Source organism: Dromaius novaehollandiae, chromosome W, assembly GCF_036370855.1.
Source record: "Dromaius novaehollandiae isolate bDroNov1 chromosome W, bDroNov1.hap1, whole genome shotgun sequence".
NCBI classification, from domain to species: domain Eukaryota; kingdom Metazoa; phylum Chordata; class Aves; order Casuariiformes; family Dromaiidae; genus Dromaius; species Dromaius novaehollandiae.
The window spans coordinates 21,999,393-22,021,061 of record NC_088130.1 but is presented as its reverse complement, the minus strand read 5'-3'; the positions used below and the strand labels follow the sequence as shown (position 1 = coordinate 22,021,061).

At 36.6% G+C, this 21,669-nt stretch overlaps 1 protein-coding gene across 3 annotated transcripts in view; it reads left to right on the top strand.

Moving 5' to 3' along the window:
* LOC112991247 (A disintegrin and metalloproteinase with thrombospondin motifs 19) overlaps window positions 1–21,669 on the top strand; it is a 149,331-nt gene that overhangs the window by 81,091 nt on the left and 46,571 nt on the right. For all 3 annotated transcript variants that reach the window (XM_064500944.1, XM_064500943.1, XM_064500945.1), the window contains 5 exons: window positions 7,374–7,514; window positions 8,699–8,849; window positions 15,850–15,951; window positions 18,945–19,075; window positions 20,364–20,533. In XM_064500944.1, the coding sequence (XP_064357014.1) occupies window positions 7,374–7,514; window positions 8,699–8,849; window positions 15,850–15,951; window positions 18,945–19,075; window positions 20,364–20,533 (695 nt within the window). The remainder of the gene's footprint in view (window positions 1–7,373; window positions 7,515–8,698; window positions 8,850–15,849; window positions 15,952–18,944; window positions 19,076–20,363; window positions 20,534–21,669) is intronic.

The following is a 21,669-nucleotide window of genomic DNA, read 5'->3' as shown; positions in this document are numbered from 1 at the left end:
TACTGGCTGTGGTAGTATTTGCTGCCTTGATAGTTCAAAAGTGTTCACTTTACAGGAAATTTCATCTATGAAGTGTACTACTTGCTTAATTTAGAAACTATCTTTTCTCGTTTACGCTCAACAAAGATACAATACTTCCACTTTTCTTTGTTATTTAGCTTGTTATTCTGATAAAAAGTAAGAAGAGATTTTCATTTTGCATATTGCGATACTTTTTTTTTTTCCCCCAAACAAGATTTATGCTGGAATTGTCCAAAGAAATACTGCAATTCTTTCTATCAGGTTAAGAAAAGAATTAAGCTACAAAACAATTGTTCAAAACAATTTCTTTAAAAAATAATAATAATTAAAAAGCACAGTACGCTGAGCTACCTTTAAAGCCCTTTTTTCCCCCCCTCTCTCTCTTTAATGTTTTACTTATTTTAATTAAGTAAAAGTATCTATTAGGAGTTTAAATGTCTTGCTGATATGCCTAATATTCCTCCAAAAATAGTAGATTGAAAGCAGTGGCAAAAAATGGCGTTGTCCCCCAAAGAGCACTCAGTGTAGTGTTCTATCCCTGACCTTGCCTTAGTTCTGATAGTCAACCTGCATGTGTTAGCAGAGATGTTCTTCAAAAATCGATAGCCTCTGGTCTTTCTGCATGCCTACCACAGCAGGCATCTGTGCTCCAAAATCATGATGCCAATTTACATCTGCTGAAGATATTACTGCCTGAGCAGTGAGAGTTTGGTATATCACACCAAACTTCCCAATGGTCTGGAGGTTTTCCAACAAAACATATACATAAGTAGAGATGACAGAAGAGAATGCAGTTTACTCTGCACTTTGCATTCCCACTTGCCCTTTTTTCAGTTCAGTAGAAACAGGAAAATGTATGTGATTTTTCAAACCCATGAAAAACTAGCCATTTCAGGCCATGTTCTAAGAACAGTGGCTCAAGATAGATCTTATTTTCTCCAAACACCTTGCATCCACACCTAACAGAAAACAAGTGTGACTAGCCTCTTGCTGATAGCTAGACAGATGAAGAAAGAAATAGCTCAGGAAGAAATGAGGCTAGTCACTGTGAAGTAGTACTGTTTAGCAAACCTCACACTTTCAGGCACTGCACTGGCATTTTTTAGAAAGTTAACAAGATAATGCAATTTTATTACTTGAAATTTAGAAGATAGTCAAGTCTTCTATTAGCAAGATAACAAGTCTTCCATTTCTGCTGGACTGTAATTCTCCAGGATGGATCTATAGTTAATTTTCCTTAGAATAGCATATGTTAACTGGACAGTTAATAGCTGAACAACAGCCTACAGAAGGCGTTGCCTTGGTTGATGTGCTGATCATTTAAAATAACAGTGAAAAAGTTGACAAAAGATCATGTAAATAGCATCCATGTTTTTCATTAATAGGGAGATGAACATCTTTTTTGGCAATTCACTGAGTAGATGATAGCTCAAAGTTTTGTTTCCCTAATGACATATTTTTTTGAGTTTGAAGACATGTTGTATTTCCGTGGTTTTTCTTGGCACAGAATTAAAGACATAAACCACAGACATAATTGTTTATCTTGACGTACTTCAGTTTGCAGGATATAGCCCTGGCATCTTATTTGCCGGTGGTGAATGCTTTCCCTACATCATATACTTGCTTTAAAAAAAATCCAGCAAGGGGCCATGTGTAGCTTCATGTTATGATGCTAAATAAAACTGTCACATCAAAGCTTTAAATTATTTATATACTCAAGTCACAGCACCATGACACCATGCTATGTCTGGATGCAGCTTGTTGAAGCTTGGTAATAGGAGGGTTGGAGTGAGAGAGAGGAAGGCAGCTGTTCAGCAAAAGTTACAGACTCAGCTGGACAGCAGCATGCTGTACAGAGTAACTTCTGTATATTAGTATATGTTTTGTATTAATCAGTGACTTTAAGACTGAAAATGTAATCTGAAGTTGTCAGCATCTTAGAGTCCCAGGAATGACCAACACTGATTGGCTAAATATATTTCTTGTTTTTTCTTTTCTTTTTCTCCCCCCCCCCTTTTTTTTTAATCAGGTAATTAATAAACTTGAGTTTTCCATGTCCAGCAGCATGTTCTTCCTTTAAAGACCAAGTTTTTCCAAAAGAAATTGCCTCCAGCATTTTTACCATCACAGCTTTTCTATAGCTAGCTTACTTGCCTTTCCTTGCACTTCAGCATAAATAGTTCATTTACAAATAGAACCATGTATCTTATCCTATTTATGCAATAGTCTGTGAAACCCTCCTTGTATGTTTTAAAATACTTTAAAAAAAATGGGGGGGGAGTAAGAAACAATATTTCACTAAGAGGAATTAAAAAAAAATCCTATAGTCATGCATACTCTTTGTATTAACTAAATAAAATAGCATATATAAGCCTGTTCCTCGGCTGTTTGTTTACAACATCATCTTCTCTATAAGGATAACAGTATGGTAACACTTCAGATTTTTGTTGTAAATGTGCAATACAAGTGCTGACAAAGTATCCGTGCGCTCCCTGTCTGTGGTAGCTGAAAGAGTGGTGTTATTTTCACTTACATCCTTGTGATGCACAAAATCTCAGATTAGAAAAATTGTTGGGAGTAATTACAGAATTGCTATGGGAGTAATTATAGAACCATAGCGCTATTAAATGTCAGATAAGTTGTCTCCTGCACAAAGGGTGAGTTTTTTCAATCATTCTCACTCTGTCATGAGATTAAACTGATACTGCTGTACTGGATCAGCAGTTTACACTCATCATCCCTCTGCTGCTTACATTTCTTTGGCTAAACTTTCATCTTTTAGGGTTTGAGAATGTATTTAGGATTGCTGAGTTTTCAAAAAAACTACCCTGGTTCCTTGAGTACCTGCTTTTATGCTTTTACTAAGCCATCCCTTCCTATTCTCCCTCTTTTCTAGTCTCTCTTGTGGTTAGTGACCTTGTAAAACTGAACAATAGCTTCTATTCTTTATTATCTTTTTAATTTAAATAATTTTCTTATTAACAGATAGCTGTGAAGAACTGTTTTAGGTCTATCTGAACTCTCCCAACTACTTTCTCCTAAATTACATTTTTGAATACCAGTCAGTCTTTGTGCCTGCATTACCTATTTGAGGTTTAATAGCATCATTATCCCTCACCCGCAATACCATGCATGTAAGTGAAATGCGATGATGATAATCAGGTCATCATCTGCTATTTGTAAACCAAAACGAAAATAAGGGAAAATTAAAAAATTTTCCAACTGAACGGTGTAGGGTCACTGACCAAATTTGATGCCGTGGATGTAGTATGTGTTTGAGAATTTTGCAGACCTGTAGTGCGAAGAAATATACAATAGCATTTTATAATGCAGACCTAATTCTTCCCAGAAGATCTGTGTGTAGCCTCCTTTACCTTATTTAAATATAGCATAGTGATTGAGGACCACTTGTCGAGACATAAGAGTTTTTATTTCTTAATACTCAGCTATAAACAAATGAAATCAAAGTGTGGTACTTAGTACATTTTCAGTATGTGGGTTGACACAGGAATGCGTTTTGTGCCTGCAAGAATATAAACTATTGCTTTGGTTGTAGGGAGAGATGCTGTCATCTATCTTGAATCCAGCTGTGCGTATACAGCTTTTCATATTTGCAGTGATAGAAGAGTGTAAAAGATTTACATTTTTCACTGAAAAATGGAACCAATATTTGTCTCCTACTTCCAGGGGTCTGAATTGTTAATTCTGAGTTGTAAGCACAAAGAAGCTAAGGGATTTTTCTTTTTACTGTTCCTAGTGCACATTAAACATCAACAAGGATCATCTTCGAAATCTAGTGTAGATTGTTCCAGCTTTCTGCATGATATCACAAAAAAAAAAAAAAAAAAAAAAAAAAAAAAAAACCACTGGCAGTGGTTTTTAAACAAGTTTGAGAGGTTTTATAAGATAAAAATATTTTTTCAGTTGACTTGACAACCATGTATAATGTTAGTGTAGTTTATTTGACCAAGGCTCTTTGTCAAAATACTTTTAAACTGAGATTATTAAAATACAGTTTGGTTGCAATGTGTGAGTTGAAATATTGCTAATATTTCAGTTAGAGAGTTTTTCCATAGGATGCTTCCTACTTTCATATCATATGTGGCATATATATTCTTTTAGCCAGGACGCATGGACTATTTTTATATCTCTGTGAAAATAATAATGCTTCTGCTCTTAAAGCAGCATTTGATTGATTTCCATGTAGATATGATGTATTTACTTGTTAAAGTACAGCACTGTCGTCCTTGTTAATTTTGTTTTTTCAGATGATTAAAAAGTTTATCCTCTTACCCCAGACTCCCTTGTCTTCCTCCCACATGCATATGTAGTTGTCTCACTCTTGCATAAGGTTGAGTGATCTCAAGAGTGGGAAAGAGGAGCTCCTGGATAGGAGGGGCAGTGTGCCCAAGGCTAGCATAGTAAATTCTGTAGGAAAAGGAGTGGTAAGATACAGAACGGCACCATACACAATTGCACAAAGTTTCTGAAATGCCTTTCTTTTTTTTGAAAGAATGCAGTTGTCCCTGTCATGTAGCTGGTACCTGAAGGAAGGTTAGAAAATATCATAACTTTAGAGATATACTACAGTATGAGCACAGAATATTTTTATATCCTTGATAGTTAATGAAGGAATAGATCTATGTGCTTACATTATTAATCTCTTGCTGGATAGAAAGGTAGCAATGACTGTTCAGCTTATATGTTGTATAATGTGGCATAGTGAAGGAAAGAGGAAGTCAAGACTACTGCACTTCTACTTTTATGTGGTTTGGTAATTGATATTAGGTCAGATAAAAGTATGCAGTGATTTCTATGCTATGGAAGAGATCAACATTGTGGAAAAGATTTTTGGGAGCTGTGCAAAGCAGGATCTGTTGCTATTTTGCATACTCCTCACATATTCTATTGTAAATTAAGAGTTGATATTAACATAATGAACTGTACTTCTCTTTTGAACCAACTGTTCATTCTGATAGTCAAAAGCTTTGATACTGCTCTTCAGTACTTGCTGAGTGCTTTGTTAAGTGTACTTAATCTGCAGACCGAAGCGTATTTAGGAATGAATCCTATTGAATTAGTGGAGACATCTTTGGGCTTCACTTGAATGTCAGAGCTGAGCAGGAGGTGTGTGACAAGGATATAGAAGTTGAAGCACTGGTATTAGATCTCATTATTATCACTGAAAGTCAATGTTGCTGATGTGTATACATGTTTTTAACACTTCCCACTGTAAAAGACTGTTGTCCTCAGAATTCATGTGCTTGTAGAACATACAGAATGCTTCTGTAACGTTAGATTAAGAAAAGTGTTACACTGATGTTTTTATGTAGTGGTGGCTAGTGGAATTTTTTGAAATCAATGAAGATATTGGTTCAGCTCAGCATGCAAATTTCTGGATGATTTTACAAACAAGTAGGTCACAGAGCCTTATTTTGAGAATTGTTCTTCAGAATGGGGGAGAGAGAATAATAACCAGAAATTGTCTATAATGTGTGATTTATGTTGTTTTGACTCCATATAAATGGAAGCTGTGAGTTCTATAATATATCAACAGGATATGATTTGTCAACTTGTTAATGTGTGCTCTGTATGCGTGCTCTTTGTTTCAAATCGTAATCATAAATGATATGTCATATATATCATGTATGATACTGATAAATGAGTTCTTTTACAGTAAGAAATTACAACTTGAAGAGCTGTAATCCAACTCCATTTCTTGTGCAGTCAGCAAACAAGTAAAGTGACATGAGATTTTCTGTGTGGTGGTCTTCTGGAAGAACTATACTATGTATATAACTGGAGCTACAGACGTAATAAAATTCTGTATATTAAACATTATGTATAAGAAAAGAAAATACATAAGAAATTATAAATAAGAAAAATATTTAAGGAAAGTGCAATGGCACTTTCTTGTGCATGTTCGTCCCATTCAGTTCCCAGCAGTTCAGGAAAAGAGAGAAGTTAAGATGACAGCAAAATGGATTACTTTACCTCGGTTATGCTGTGCACAATTAGCAAAATTATCTCATTCATGCAGAGGCAGCTGTTCCAGTGCTCCAGATTGCAGAGTGCACACATCATTGTAAGAGGCTGAACACTCTTAATAGCCGTGATAAAGCCCTAAAGGGGGTTTAAATTCCTTTCATTAGTAAACACAAGCTAATGCGGCTTGCAAAACTGGATGTAAAATTTGACCTAGTCCTTGCAGGGGGCTGTGATAGCGTGGAGAAAAGTGAGCTGATTTTTTCAGTGATGGGTGGCAAGTATTTTTTTGCCTTTTGGCCCTACAGTGTGGTGTGTAATGTAAAGAAGCACAATGTACTCTAGTTTCTCTACAGAAGTGGTGAACTTTTCCCATCTGTGCTGTCTCTTCTTTGACTGAAGGAATCAGCACAAGATACAGTGCTTCATTCAGTATAAAGTTTTGCTTTCTGCAGGGCAGGCTGGAGCTGCAAAATTCCAGCACCACTTTGGATACAAGGCTCTGGAAAGCGTCCCCCATACTCATTTATAAATCTTCAAAGACAGCTGAGAGTCTTTTATTTATTCTTCCTATGCCCGTCAAGCATGTATCCATGTAGCTGCTTTTGAAAACTTTAAAATGCCTTTTTCATTGAAATCGGCCTTCTTCCTCTGTGTTTGCCTATTGCCCAAGAGAGTGACAGTCAGTCTTCAGTTGAGTTAAAGCAGCAACCTCGAGCAGATTATTAGTAGAATTTTTCGCTGCAGTGCCATGTGTGAGAACTCACTGGGATGATATGGATGCCGAGTGTTTAAAGTCAAGATTCACTGAGTTGCTTCATCAGTGTTGTTTCTAACAGTCGACATTGAAAATGCAATTAAATGATTTTTTAGATATGATAACTATACATTAAACTAGTAAACAATTTAATCTCCTGTAAAATTGTAACAAACCATCTGCGTATGGCAATAAGACAGAATCACTGCCAAAATGCAGAATGATTCTATGATTTTATTACCTAAGTTTCCGGTGCCTTTTTGCCCGTTAGCAAGAGAAGCATAGTTCATTAAAACCACGGCAGTTGTGTGAGTTTGAATATTCAGAAATTGTCTCAAATTATCTATTAGACAGCTGATTGGAAGTTAATATTTCTCATCAAATGGATGAGGCTTCAGTTTCACTTTTCAGATGGTAGACCTAGAACTGTCTTTTGGGCAAGATACCATGTACTTTTTTGAAAGGTATTATGGAAGAAAATCAAAAGAAATTTCATGCATGTACTATACATGATTTTCTCTTAGCTACTTGCAAGAATTGTGACTTACAAGCATTCTGAAAACATTTTGTTATATCGTTGTGTTTTATTTTTAATAACTTCAAAATTCAGCATGGGAATAAATCACGACAATGACCACCCATCCTGTGCAGATGGTCTGCATATCATGTCTGGAGAATGGATTAAAGGACAGAACCTTGGTGATGTTTCCTGGTCCCGGTGCAGCAGGGAAGATCTGGAGAGATTTCTGAGGTATTTCATTCAAGAAAAAGAACTCCTACCATTTGCCTTTTACAAGTAGTTACAGAAAGTATCCTGCAATTACAATTTTTTATCACTTCCATGGGAGATTAAATGGGAAATCATGTTTATATAGTCCACCAAAATAATTTAAAGCATAATGAGCTAGATAATATTTGAAAGGTTGCTTAAAATTAAGCTCTCAAATTTCAGCATTTATTTCTATTTTTATAATATTTTCATATGCTAATATATAGTTATGTATGAAATATTTAAATGTGTTTTAAAATATATTGTTATACAATCCAACATTTTTTGAATATATATTGTAAATGACCTATGAACATTATACAGATCCTGTCTGGTTTGTCTTTCAATGTCAAGCCATACAGCATAATTGTGTTATGTTAATTCTTTTAATAGAAATCTACTGTAAAGTATTATAGAATAGTGTACCTAGAAATCAAACTTTTTTGCTCTGTTCCTCTAAATAGGAATTATTTCACAATGCATAAGTTTATGAAATTAATGAATATACCTGTTCACAATTTATTTGCCACAATTAGAAATCCTCAAACAGTCTGCTTTATGACACTGGAATAGTTAATATAAATCAGACGTGTCAGTTCAGAACTCAGAATTCCCTGATTTGGTACATAAGACAGGTTTAATTATTTTCAAGTTCTTCAGCTTTTGAGAAAAGTTAAATTTCTGACAACCAACTCAAAAATGGATGTATTTTTAAATATATACATATAATTTAAAGTGATTAAGGCCGTGGTAGATGTGGAAAGCAAGCTATACAACTGCTTGTGCATTAGAAATGGTCTACTTTTTAAACAACTGTTTAAATCTTAATCCAAACCGTAATCAGATAAGTCAAATTTACACTAAAGTATTTTCCAGAATTTTCCTGAAATTCCTATTACTGCTGATAATTTACATGGTGTTTTTGTAAATGTGGAACATGAGGACACACCATTAAATTCTATCAAGAAAGCAGACTTCTTAATTTATATGAAGTCGTTTCTTTGAATGACAGCACAATGCTGACTAATAATAATAAAAAAAACCCTTAGGATTTGTTTCCCCCCCACCCCCCCCTTTTTTTTTAAATGTCAAATGCATGCTTTATGTCAGCGTGATAGTCAGACTCTTTAGGTTTGCTCAGCGTATGAATCTCTGCGTATTGCCAGGTCAAAGGCCAGTAACTGTCTGCTGCAGACGAATCCTCAGAGCCTCAATTCTGTGATTATTCCCTCCAAGCTGCCGGGGATGACGTACACTGCAGACGAACAGTGTCAGATTCTTTTTGGGCCAACTGCTTCCTTTTGCCAAGAAATGCAGGTAAGGATGGGCATATACTTCAGAAAACATACCTACTAACTCCTTTCTCAGTGAGAGGATTTTTCTGTGCATGTGTTTGAGAGAGAAAGGACATAGCACCTTTGCAGCTAGGAGTTTACGCTGCCCTGTCCAAAGTTACTGTGAACATTTTTCATTTACTTGTCTTGTAAGCCCTGCTCTGGATTTCCCAAAAACACTGCATCGTACTATACGGTATCATATCACTGATATGTTCCTTGTAGTTTAGAAAACATCGTCATGTGAAGTCACCTCAATGTAAAGAACTGAATATTTGCGATTTATTCTGCTGGGGCCTGATTCCATCTGTTGGTTCTGCTTCCCTACGTCTTGGGTATCGAACCTCTGTGTCTAAAGCTCAGGGTGCTGTGCTCGCGCCAGTTCTGAGGGAGAGTAGCGCTATTAGCCCGGCGCTCAGTCCAGGCAGATCCACCCTGCATCACAGCAGACCCCCTGCAAGCCCAGGCACAGCCTTGCAGTGCCACGGCAATGGGAGTTTGAGCATCCAAGCAAGTTTGCTCAGACCCCTTCACACCACTGCACTAGACGGTATCTATATGTTAATCTGAAAGAGACAGATTAACAAAATCGAGGTGCTCTGCATCATTTTATGGTTTAATGCTAGTAGGCTTCCCACTGAAGAAGCGTTTTAAGAATGGTTTTAATAGAGAAAAATCGTCCTTTCTTAACATAAACAGGACAGGTACTAAACAGGTAGGGTGTCCTTGAGAAGGCAACCAAGACAAGAGGAGGATATGATAAAGGTGTAAAGACTGAGAGTGTGCAGAGGGTGGCTAGATGGAATGGGGGTATGGAGGAACTGCGACGTGAAATGTCAGCAGAGTCATGCAGAGAGCCTGGAAGGGCCAGGAGTATTTAAAAGGAAAGAATAGTTTTTCTCCCTTCTTTACTTCTTTCATGCTCTTTGTCTTTTCTGCTTGGAAATCATACTTTTTCTTTAGCCTGTTTCAGTGAGGAATAGTCTCTATCCTAAAGTTTCTGAAAGGAAACATTGCACTAAATCTATAATTACCATACGCTGAGACTGGCTTACCTGAAAAAAAGAGCCTTAGGTTTCTGATTATCATTCTAACTATCTTCTTTAATTAAAACATTTTCATTCTGAATGACTGGCAATAGAACTCATTTCTGATGATTCTGCACAGGTTCTTAATTACTTCCAAGCATACTTCTGCATAAGTTACAATCTACTACTTGATTTTCAGTACTGTGTTTTATATTACAAGGTGTGATTTTGGTTTCTCATTCTCTAGAAACCTATCTTAAACAAGAAAATGTACAGAGTTAGCCCTCTATTTCTTCTAGGTCCCAGTCATCTTTAGTAGGTAAAAGATTTTTAAGGCTAATGCTGTTGCATAATACCTTTATATGTTTTTCATTTCCCTGGGTGCATATTCTCCTTTAATATCTGTGGTTCTTAGTTTTAATTCAGCCATACCAATTCAGATACCTAACTGGTCCCATGCATGTTAACTATCATTCACAGACGCCTTTACCATTTTTCTCTCAGAAATGTGACTCTAAGGTTTCTTTAGTTATCATTACTATTTTAGAAATGTTAGGAAGTTAAATCAGTGTATTAGCCTGATAGCATTTCAGCTGTTTGTGCAGAGTACTTACCCTCTGGGTCTTGGTATCTAAGTGTCCGTTTCTAATCATTATCTTCAGTAATTTTCTCCTCCTCTAGCATTTTTGTGTGAGAGTGCACACTTTAGCTAAACCAGTTATGGTCATCCTAATTCTCCACTTGTTAGATCATCATTGTATATTAAAATACTTTTTAATGATAGGATCATTCCATTTTTGGAATGTTCCCTGAAAAAACTTTCTAACACTTTCTGTCTTTTGGTCTGCCAGTAATTGGCTGTTTATTGGGATTACAGTTGTCTTAGAGAAACCAGGAAAGTGAAGAGAGAGAAACATACATGAAGGTTCTTTTAAACTTAAATACAGTTTATAGCCAAGATTTTCTTGGATGCATTCTACCTGGTTAACAGCACACGCACCTTGGTGTGGCTATGTAAAAGATAAATTATGAACTATATCAGAATCTCTTTTTTGAATATGAGATCATTTGATGACCAGACTTTCATGCAGTCCTTAACATTAAGCAAGTATATTTTATGTGTAACAACTATTTGGCCAAGAGAACAATTGAGTGATGATGAAAATTAATTTTCTTAATGATCTAGAAATGTTCTTCTAAAAATGTTGGTTCTACAACCACCAGAGCATTTCTGCTGAGATTTAATTTTCTACAAAAGTTATTGAACAGCACTTTATGGCAACCTCTCAGAGACTTTACAAGTGCCCATGATTCTCCCTTGCTGTCAGGAATTCCTTTTTATGATTTAATGGCTAAAGCAAAGGACTAAAAGGACCTAATCCCATATTTTCCCAAGTGTGCACCCCACTCTTCTTTCGTGAATGGTATCTTGACTTTATTTCAAAGACTTTGTATTCATATCCTAAGTGAAATTTATAGACCCCGAGAAAAAAAGTGCGAGTGTACCTCCGGGTGCAAGATTTATACTGTGTCACTGTGCTTACCTTGTAAGGGAGCCAAGTTTGCTTTTATGCCCATGATGTCTCAGACAAGAATCAATTAGACCCTAACATTGTTTCACGTAACAGATAGCGAGATCATGGCCAAGAAGTAGTACTTGGTGATTAAATGAGATTGTAGAACTTGCCAAGGGAATATAATTGTTGAACTATTAAATGCTGGCTTTTAAGATTAAAGTCCAGGATGTGAATGCTATCTGGTCAGTTCCACTAAAACAATTCCTGTCATAACACAGCTGTGATCCTTGCAGAGAAGTAGGAGACTGGTTATATTTCATCATGATTTTTAAGGCATTTCAGGGAAAGATCACAATGAAAAGAACAAAAGTCATGGAAATAGTATAGCCACGGTGAAATATCCATCCTCATCTCCACCACTGGACTTTAAACAATCTTGACTTTGCACTAATCTAGTTCTGACCTGCCTTTTTTTTGCTCTCAACTGACACCTTCTTTCCAGATGCTTATATGATTGGAATAGCATCCCTATTGCGCACACAAATTTCCCTCATGCTTTTAATTCAAAAAAGCTCCTGAAAAACTAGAATGACCTCTGTTATTTCTGCATTGCACTCTGACTGTCATGTGATATTTTACTAGCTTTTGCTTTTAAATACTTGTGATAAACTCATTCTTTCAAAACAAATATTTTGCATGTGTTTGGAAACATTTTGTTTCCCAGTGTACACACAATGAAATATTTTACAGGTTGTGAGTAGTCTGATATCATCAGTATAACTTTATCACCTCCAATAATTTTTATTTCCCCTGGCTAGTCTAAATAACTAACCACTCTTGTACTGTGCTTAGGACAGATGCGTAGTAAACTTTATGAACATTAACTTAACTATCCAGATTCTGGGTGAATGAAACTTTGTCCCCTGAAGGAGTAAATTTCTGTTTTAGAAGTTAGTGTTCTGATTTTGGAGTGACTGTAATATTGATACTGGCCTCCAGATTTCTATTAGTTTTCACTTCAGTCCTAACTTAATTTACAGTGTTAAGGATTTTTACTGAAGATGCTGAGATGCTCATCGTGGTTTGTCCCCAACCACGTGCAGAAATCCCCAAATGTCAAAAGTTAAACGGTAGCAGTAATCTCTAGATCCATTATTTCTGCAGCAGAAGCACAATCTGAAAAATGATTAAGGAGTCTCTTTGGGTTTTGAATGAAATGCAAAGACCAGAAAAAAATATAGGTCGTCCTCCAATTTTAGTAATTCCACTTGTTAGGTTTGGGGAATCTCAAGGTCTAGAATGAAATGTTATAGTCCTGGATTCTTATTTCTAAAAGTTAGTGAAGGGGAAGTGAGCTCAAAGATGTGTCTAACTGGGGGGAGTTAGGTTCATCATTCATAAAGAGGTGGTGTAGAAGTATTTGCAGAAACATGCAGATGCATAGAAAGCACTTCAACAAGTCGAGCATCTTGATTTGATTGACTTTACACAGCTCAAGTGGCTCTGTGTGTTTAGGCACCCAAATCCTTGTACATCTGGCTTCATGTCTTCTTAAGAAAGATTAGAAGAATTCTTTCTGGATTTGTAAGGACCTGTAGGTTTGGTGTCAGCTGTTCTTCAATCCCGTGCAAGTGCAGTTGAGCACAAGGTGAAAGTGTTTAAAAAAAACAAAAAACCCACAAAACACTAAAACATGCTTTAAAATGTGGTGACATAAAGGATGTCTTTTCCTCAAATGTAGTCATTGAAGAATGAAGATTCAGGTATATAAATGAATTTCATTTGAATTACAAAAATTAAATTAACATGTATCTTTGTTTCAATGAGGTTGAGTTGCACCAACAGTATATTCTGTCATTTCGCAGTTGGCACTGAAGCACTTTGTCACGGTACAGCGTTGCATAGTCTGTCACATCTGCATAGTCTTCTGAAACTATCCCAGAAGTCTTGTTCCTAACTTTTGGTTCTTGACTCTGAAGCTGTATCTTAAAATACATGATTAAAAACAATTTTAGAAACATAAATTCTGTTTCTTCTCTGAATTCTTCTGAATGAGAATAAAAATTATAGTTCAGTATTGAAAAATGTTTGCTAAAACATTTATATATTTCCATATATTTATATATATATATATTTATATGTATAAATATATATATATTTATATATAAAAAAGTATATCCCAGCCATAGGATAGATATTCTGTAACTTTATTTTAGAATTTGTATGGGCTAACCCTTGTCTTCTCAGTTCAGCCTCTTCAGAAGCGTAACACTGTTACAGGATGAATTAGAAATCTTGTTTCCCTCCACAATCTTTAATTTTTTTTATTTTTTTTTTAAGCTGATACTACAGAAAATTTTACTTACAAGACTCCCACTGGAACTGTCCTGTTCCCTGATTCAGACACAATCTTTTATTGAATTATTTTATTTCCTGTACGGTGGATTTTTTTTTTCAAGGTAGCGTAAGATTTATCACACAGTTCTCATGCATAATATAAGGGACCAGAGACTCTTACTAGGTTTACTGACATAACAAATCATTTCAGTCAGAAAGAGCACGTCTTCTGGCCGCCCTGGGTTCTGAAAACCTACTGATCTTTACCCTTCGTCCTCCCTCCTTGGGATCCTTCTTGTCCCTGTTTGGGGGTTACCGCATACATTTGAGGGAATCACGATGCATATGCAATAACATGCAGGCCACGACCCAGCCCCACATGGCCCCGTTCACTTCCATCTGGTTTCCAGGTAAGGGGAGCAAAGCAGGGAGGGCAGCAAAGTCGTGATTCTCAACTTGAGAGCAAGAGGGCTTTTTAGAGGGAACTGGGGAAAGCTGCCAAGGGAATTTAGGGAAATACATGAACCAACCTACTTCAAGGCTATGCTTTCTTTTGAAGTAGACAAAACTATCTTGTTCTGATGCTTAGGATGGACAAAATGGGCAGCTTTTCTTTCCATCTCCACTGTGGACTAGCACCCCTCTTATCTACCCTCTTTCTCTTCCTTCTCCCAACAAAAATATTCCAACCTGATTTGTCATCTTACTTTGCATCTTCTTTGTGGGTATCAGGTTTCATTAATTTTTGAGCTGTTTCAAGAGAAATGAGGAGTATATCTTTGGAAGAGCATCAGGTAGCAGCAGTCGTTGGGTGGTATGAAGAAGGGGCGTTTGGAAGTCCTAAAGAAGCCTCATTGTTCCTAGAAAAAAGTTTTCTGGATTGCGCAAGATAACACAAGTGTTAGGAAAACCACTCTAATTTATGAAACTTCCATCTGTTGTGTCTGTTTTTTCTGGGAATAATTGTATGCTTGTTGTGTGTCAAGTACAAAGGTAGAATTAAAACTGAGTTTTAACAGCTGTGAGGTGAACATCTGACTGACTAGGCTGGATGTTCAATGTGAAAAAACTTTTAGTTTGCTTTCTGAAGTATCTTTCTTGTTTGTTCATTCTCATCTGTGAGTCCATCCTGGCACTTCTGTGTTCTTTTTCAGTTTAAGTAACCTTTAGAAGAGCCAATTGAAATTTATTGCCCAAAGAGTTCAGGGAGCATTTGGGAGGGACTGCAAATTGCTAACTTCACTGCTGTGCACGTCCTGTGGGAGCAGTTGGGAGTCCGTGCACTAATGCTTATGAAGCATCAGTTTCCATTCTAGCTTTTTTGTTGTTGTTGTTTTACTTCAAATGCAGCCTGTTGCCCTGTTCCTGTGTCCTCTGTCTGTTTCTTCCAAATCTCTAGAGAACGTAATTCTATGTAGCTGCACAAAGAATTGTTAGTCTCTGCACATATAAGTGCACTCATCTTAAAACCTTGCTTTTTCTTCCTAGTGACAGTGCTGGTTTTCTCCTTTTCGTATAAAATGAATGAGCAATAAATAAAAGTGGTAAAAATATGATGACTTTTTTAAAAATAATTCCCAGAAAACTCCAAGCATTGTTTAAAAAGAGGTATGTTCCCTGCACCTGCCTACTTTTGCCATGGTGCTAAGGAACTCGTGTTCTGTTCCCAGCACACGGATCAGGCCCCTGACTTGTGTGCTAATAACCAGAAGCAGAATCCACATCTCAGCCTTGGCTGTGTCGCACCTCCTCTGGTCTCGGGAAGGTGCGTCTGTGCAGTGGCAGCTTCACAACGTGGGGCAAAATCGTTGCAATGTGCTTTCTCAGAGCTGAAGTACGCAAGGACAGTGACCCTGAGGGTGAGACTTCTGGAGTTCTTCCCCTCTCTATCAACGCATCAGCATGACTTCTTCCATGTGTCTGTGATCAGTGAAAGTCTAAGCAGGATTTGCCCATTGTGACTTGTGCATGTTTAACCTGTCTTTAAACATACTTCAGTACGGTCAAGCTGGTAACTTCATGGCAAAATTAGCGAATTACATGCAGAAAGTCAGTTTGCATAAGACTGATTTTATTCTTAGCAGTATGTGTGTTTTTTCAGCATGTCATTTGCACTGGCTTGTGGTGTAAAGTGGAAAGTGAGAAAGAATGCAAAACTAAACTGGATCCCCCAATGGATGGGACAGACTGTGACACCGGAAAGGTAAGTTACTGGTTTTCCTAAAGTGGAAGTGCTAAAGCAATATAGATTACACTGAACATATATATTTTAGAAAAAAAGCTGAATAGGTCTTTGCACTTGTTTTAAGTTATTGCTTACTTTGATTATCATTAAAATAACACAGTTTGTGTGTGTGTGTACATATGTGTGTGTGTGTGTGAGATACGAAAAAGAGTACATTTCCCTACAAACACTGAAATTTGTCTAAGTTAGCAAAAGCCACAGATGTTTTAGTGCTTACACTGTTTTATTTCAAACTCGTTCAGTTTTTGGTACTATTTTATGAATGGAATGTTGTTGTTGCACTGCTTATTGTAAACAGAAATGTAAGTTTTCAAAGATATAAAGATCTCTGCTATGATTTCAGATATAGTAGAAATAGTCTAGTGGAAAAAATCAACATAGATTTGTGATGCAACTTTTTAGGATAAACCATGTTAAAGATATACTATATATACAGTATCAGCACACCTAAAAGAGTGATAAACATCCTTAAAAATACACCCTCCAAGAAACTGAATGGTCGCCTGAAGTTAGACTTATGTTAAATGTCCTTTAACAGCTTTCATGTTTGAATAATCCCTGCCATGTGTGTATATAATTGTAAGTGAAGGTAAATTAACTCAAATAAAAGAGACAACAGAGGTGGAACATGCTTGAGATTTTCATGATATTATGCTGACAGCAGTTTCTCATAGGAATAATTTTCTCGGTGAATCATGCTACATTCACCAAGGACTGTCTTCATCTGCTAAAAAAGCAAACAAATCTGCAAATAGAATAAAATGAATTGTTCAAGTAGTATAATTTTATAAACCCAAAGAAAAATAAGCTTTATTCATTCTCATGTCTCTAAGACAATGACATTTACTGCAATCTTATGATTCTGATAAATGCATGTGGCTGTTTTACTGTCTGTTGTTCGAGGTTGCCCTCTTTACTGTGAGCCTGGAGTGCCTGTGGTAGGGAATAGGAAGCAGCACCTCTTGCTAAGACCACCGAGAATTTTCCATTGTAAAACCATAGCCATCTTCAACTATGTATCCAAATTCGTGTGTATTTTACACATAAATGTCTGTGCCTCATTAATTCACTTGCAAAATGTGATAATAGCAACTCATTGTGGAGGACTCATTCTTAAGAGTTATGTTGATGCTTGTGAGGGCATAATGATATGGTAGGGATGTGGCTCCTGGAAGGTCCATGAGGAAGGTAACACTGTTTTCTCGTTGTAGAGCTTAGCTAGCATGCAGTAAATAATGCAGGAGGCTCACACTGAGCAATGAGGGTAAGAAGTATTGATTGTAATGACCAGTGCTCGCTGAACTTTGTGCCAGGCTACAGAGATACATTATGTATACTGTCTAGCAGTCAGAAACTAAGCAGACATCACTGAAGCATCTCAGTGGATTAGGAAGGACTCTTCTTATTTACTTTGTCTGTCCAAGATGAGCTTTGGATTTCACAAGTCACTTGCTTTGTTTTGCTTTAGATTGCAGAGACACAGGGTATTGTTGCCTTTTGTTCCACTCTTAGGATCTTTAAGGAGTGATGGAAATTTCTTTTGCTCAGCCCATTCCAGCTTAGTTGTTTTGTAAGTCAAGGACTTATAAGCAACCCTCAGCCTCTATGTCCTCTCCCTGGAAAAAAAACATTCTATGCACTGTGTCTGTAGGAATATCTTTATATAAATATGAGCATTTTCAGTCCGAAACATCCAAAAGCATTACAAAATCTGTAGTTGGTGATTGCATATCCAATATAATAATGCAGCTGTCTGATATGAAGGCTTTTCAAAGGTGGTATAATTATGCCATCATTGCAATGCAATAATTTAAGGCAGAAAATGAAGATTGATTAGTGAAGACCAGTTTGAAACTACAGGTGGAATTTAAGATCACCAGGCAAGAACTTGGCACAGACACTGTAAATAGCAGAAGTGTATTGTAAGAAGTTACAAAGGTCTTGATTGACTGCATTATTGGCATGGTTTGGTTTGCTTGAAATATGAGTCTTCAGGCACTTTACCCATTAATAACAGTAATTCAAAAAATTCAGAGTACAAAGAGGAATGTGTTCAATTCCTGATGTCAATGAAATTAATTGTCCATTGTCTTTTTGTAGCCTTATTGCTTTTCAATTGTTAAAATTTCATAATACATGGGAGAGCTTTTCAGTTGCTGTAAGTCGATAAAGTACTACTATTCTACAGAATTATGATGATATGTACCAAATTACAGAACGTAACAATTTTAATTGGATAATCTTTACATGAGGAATTAGCAGTAGTTTCTTCAGCAAATGATATATACATAAATGGTTATAGAGCTGATAATTGGCCTTTTTTAAATAAATGCCAGCACTTCTATTGACTTTCTCAAGACCAGCTTACTTGGGCTTCCATCCTCTACTTTTTGAATACAAATCGTTTTCTCTATAACTTGTAATATAACTTTATATTATAAGAGTGGTCACAATATATGTGGATAATCCTTGGCCAGTGTAGTTCTGACTGGCTATGTCTACACCAGTAAACCAAACAAGCCCAGGGAACAGCCCTGAACACTGTGTTGTGATCATCTGTACAGGTCAGTCAGTGATTGATCCCCATGACGGGTTTGGGCTGGACCCAAAGGCACTCTCCTAGGCAGTGCCCAGCTTCAAATGAAGGGGATAGTCTGGTCTAGGGACCATTAGCATCAGGCTGTTCCAGTACCTACCCTGTGCTGGGAATGAACTTGAGCTTGTGGACAAGATTGCACCTATTACATGGCCGCAGAGCCAGAGAAGGGTCTCTGGCTATTATATTTAGTAGTCCAGAAAAATTAACTCCTGGGATCAATAGGGACACCATTTCCTGACTCAAATGAGGACTCAACAAAATGTTTATGTGGGGCTTGCCGTGTCCTTGTAGAGCAGTGAACTGTTTGGTATGTGTCTTGATTTATTTACCTAAGAGCTGAATTTTGACCTAGTGGTGTAAGGCTGGCGAGTGTATCAATCGGACCTCTTTTGCGGAGCACATGGAGGGGGAGTGGAGCGCGTGGAGCACTTGCAGCCGAACTTGCAACACTGGAGTCAGCAGTCGACAGCGCAAATGCCCTGGGTAAAAACAAGTTCAGGTTTCCATTGCTGTTCATCCATGTTTCTGAATAGAATCTGATTCTTACAAGTACAGAAACCTGCTGAGAAACCGTTGCCGTTTGCGTAAGCAATTCATTTTTTTATGAATACTGAAAAGCTCAGTAGGAGAAGAGTTATTTAGGGTTGGGAACTTCTGTTTTTCTACAAATGGGTCATATAAGCTTTACCCAACCAAGTAAGAGTCATGAGCTTTTGATATACATGTAAATGGGTGATGAGAGCAGAACATGCAATTTCTAGGAAATTATCTGTTCCATAATGATTTTTCTTTATTGCATGGAAACACTAATTTTCCTCATTTCTACTGTTCTCAAAAGCTTAGATAACATTAATGGGAGTATATCACCTCTGTTTCACACTTTACCCAAAGAAGAAAAACACTTAGCTTTTCTTGGCTTGGAGAGGGTCCGGAATATAATTCTTATCTTTCAGTTTTTTCCTGGAAAAAAAAGTCTTATTTCTCCTTTGGACAGTCAAGGGATTAGAACTTTTTAAAAGAGATCTTTCTAACAGTTCTGTAGGCATTTAGGTGTAGAATATCTGGAAACAAAATTTATTAAACACTTATCTTGTGAAAATGAAAATCCTATGCCATTGAGGGTAAAGGGAGTTCTTACCACTGACTTGCATTGACCCCATATTTCACTGTAGGGATCCAGTAGTTAGGTAGAGGATATTTTCCTCTTAATTACTCAGTACCACATTTCTCTTTCATAGGTCACTAACACACAGAGAAAAGAAGGAAAAATAGGAAGAGAAATGGGAATACAGTAGAATAAGATGGTTTTGGAAAATAATAGAATAAAATGGGGAAAATGAAAAAAGATGAAAGAATATAACAGATTTGGGGTAAAACAAACAGGAAAAGAAAGGCAGAGGCAATAAAAGAAAAAATTTTGTAAAGAAATTTGAGGAAAACATGGATATAGCTATACAAAAGCAACATACTCTAACAGTAAAATCTCTTCCAAATATGCAGAATGCTTTCTCCTGCTAATCCTAGTGCTGCTTTGGAGCCAAGTGTACGTTTTAGCATCTATGGCTCTTCACATGTAATGTAACTGGTCCAAACAGAAGGCAAACATTTTGTTTTGTGAATTTGATTTTGTTGTGGGTGATGTCTTCATATTACATTTCAACAAAAATTTTGTTATTTAAACTGACTTTGTATATAGAACAAATAAACTATTCTGTAAGTTTGACAAAATGTGGCCAACAAACAAGCATGGTATTTTTGCTGTCTTTTCTAGTCCAGGCCTTGAAGTAGAGTGTCACGGTCCCACAGTACAGTACAGGATATGTGAAAACCCTTCTTGTCCTGCTGGCATGCCTGCCTTCAGGGACTGGCAGTGCCAGGCTTTCAGTGTCAGATCTTCCTATCAGAAGCACGTGCAGCAGTGGCAGGCTGTCATTGATGATGGTGAGTCATTTCCCACGTTGTTGTCTGCTAATATATCTTATAGCTAGCTCATATTGCCATTGATTAAGAAATACATGGTAAAAACTTGAAAGAAAAAAAAAGAAAATTTTAAGACCAAGATTTTTAGTAAGCTATTTTTATTTCATTGCTGAAGTCTGGTGGTATTTTCACATGTTACGGAATTTATTGTCTCATATTACTATTGAATTTATCTTTCTTGATAGGTAATGACTACATTTGAACTAAAATTTGACATCAGTTTGGTCTTACATAAACCAAAAACTAGTATGAGGTCACTCATGAATACAGGTTTCTAGAGGAACGCTACATATTTAAGCATACGTGTATTTATTACACTTCTACCTGCAAAGCCAGAAAGACAATATGGATATTGTAGTGGTCATTTATTTTTGAAGAAGGAGAAAAGCACTTTGGGTTTAACAGTTGGATATTTCAGATACCCATCATTGGCTTTTGGCAAAAATCCACGTGTACTGCACGTCTTGCAGTTAGGTCAGTTTTCTGTAAATCCAGACAGCTACTGCAAGCAAAGTCTTGGCATTTTAGTGTAATGGTCTTGCTTAGTTACTGTGCCTTTAACACTGTGCTCAAGTAAAAGAATAGTAGTATCAAACATTTATGTTACCTACAAAGATAAAGCTGGCATGAAATATCGGCATCTAAAAACCAAAACATTCTTTTCAAGTTCATGCTAGGCATATGAACAATAGCTGCCTTTCAAATTAATTTTCTCTGAATTATGATACTATATTTTATTCAAGAATCCAACAGAAAGACTTAAGTTATGAGAGCAGTTAGAGAAAAATTAGCAACTGGTGATAAAGAAATGCCTGGAATGACTTTGGAGTACTATAAGTATCTGTTATCACATTTTAAGGTGCGAGATTGTTGTAGTTTATTATTGCCATTTATATTTCCTGCATGAAAGAAATTATCAGCAACCATCCTGAAGCATAAATTTTAAGAGAACTGTTTGTTTTGCTGAGTCCTGGAAGATGTGAATGTATTATCACAAACCTATTCTAATATGCCTAGCTAAAAAGGGATATTTTCTGTATTAAGCTTATTCTCAAAGTGCCCAAGTAAAAACTTGTCAGCCTGTTTTCTCTTGGCTT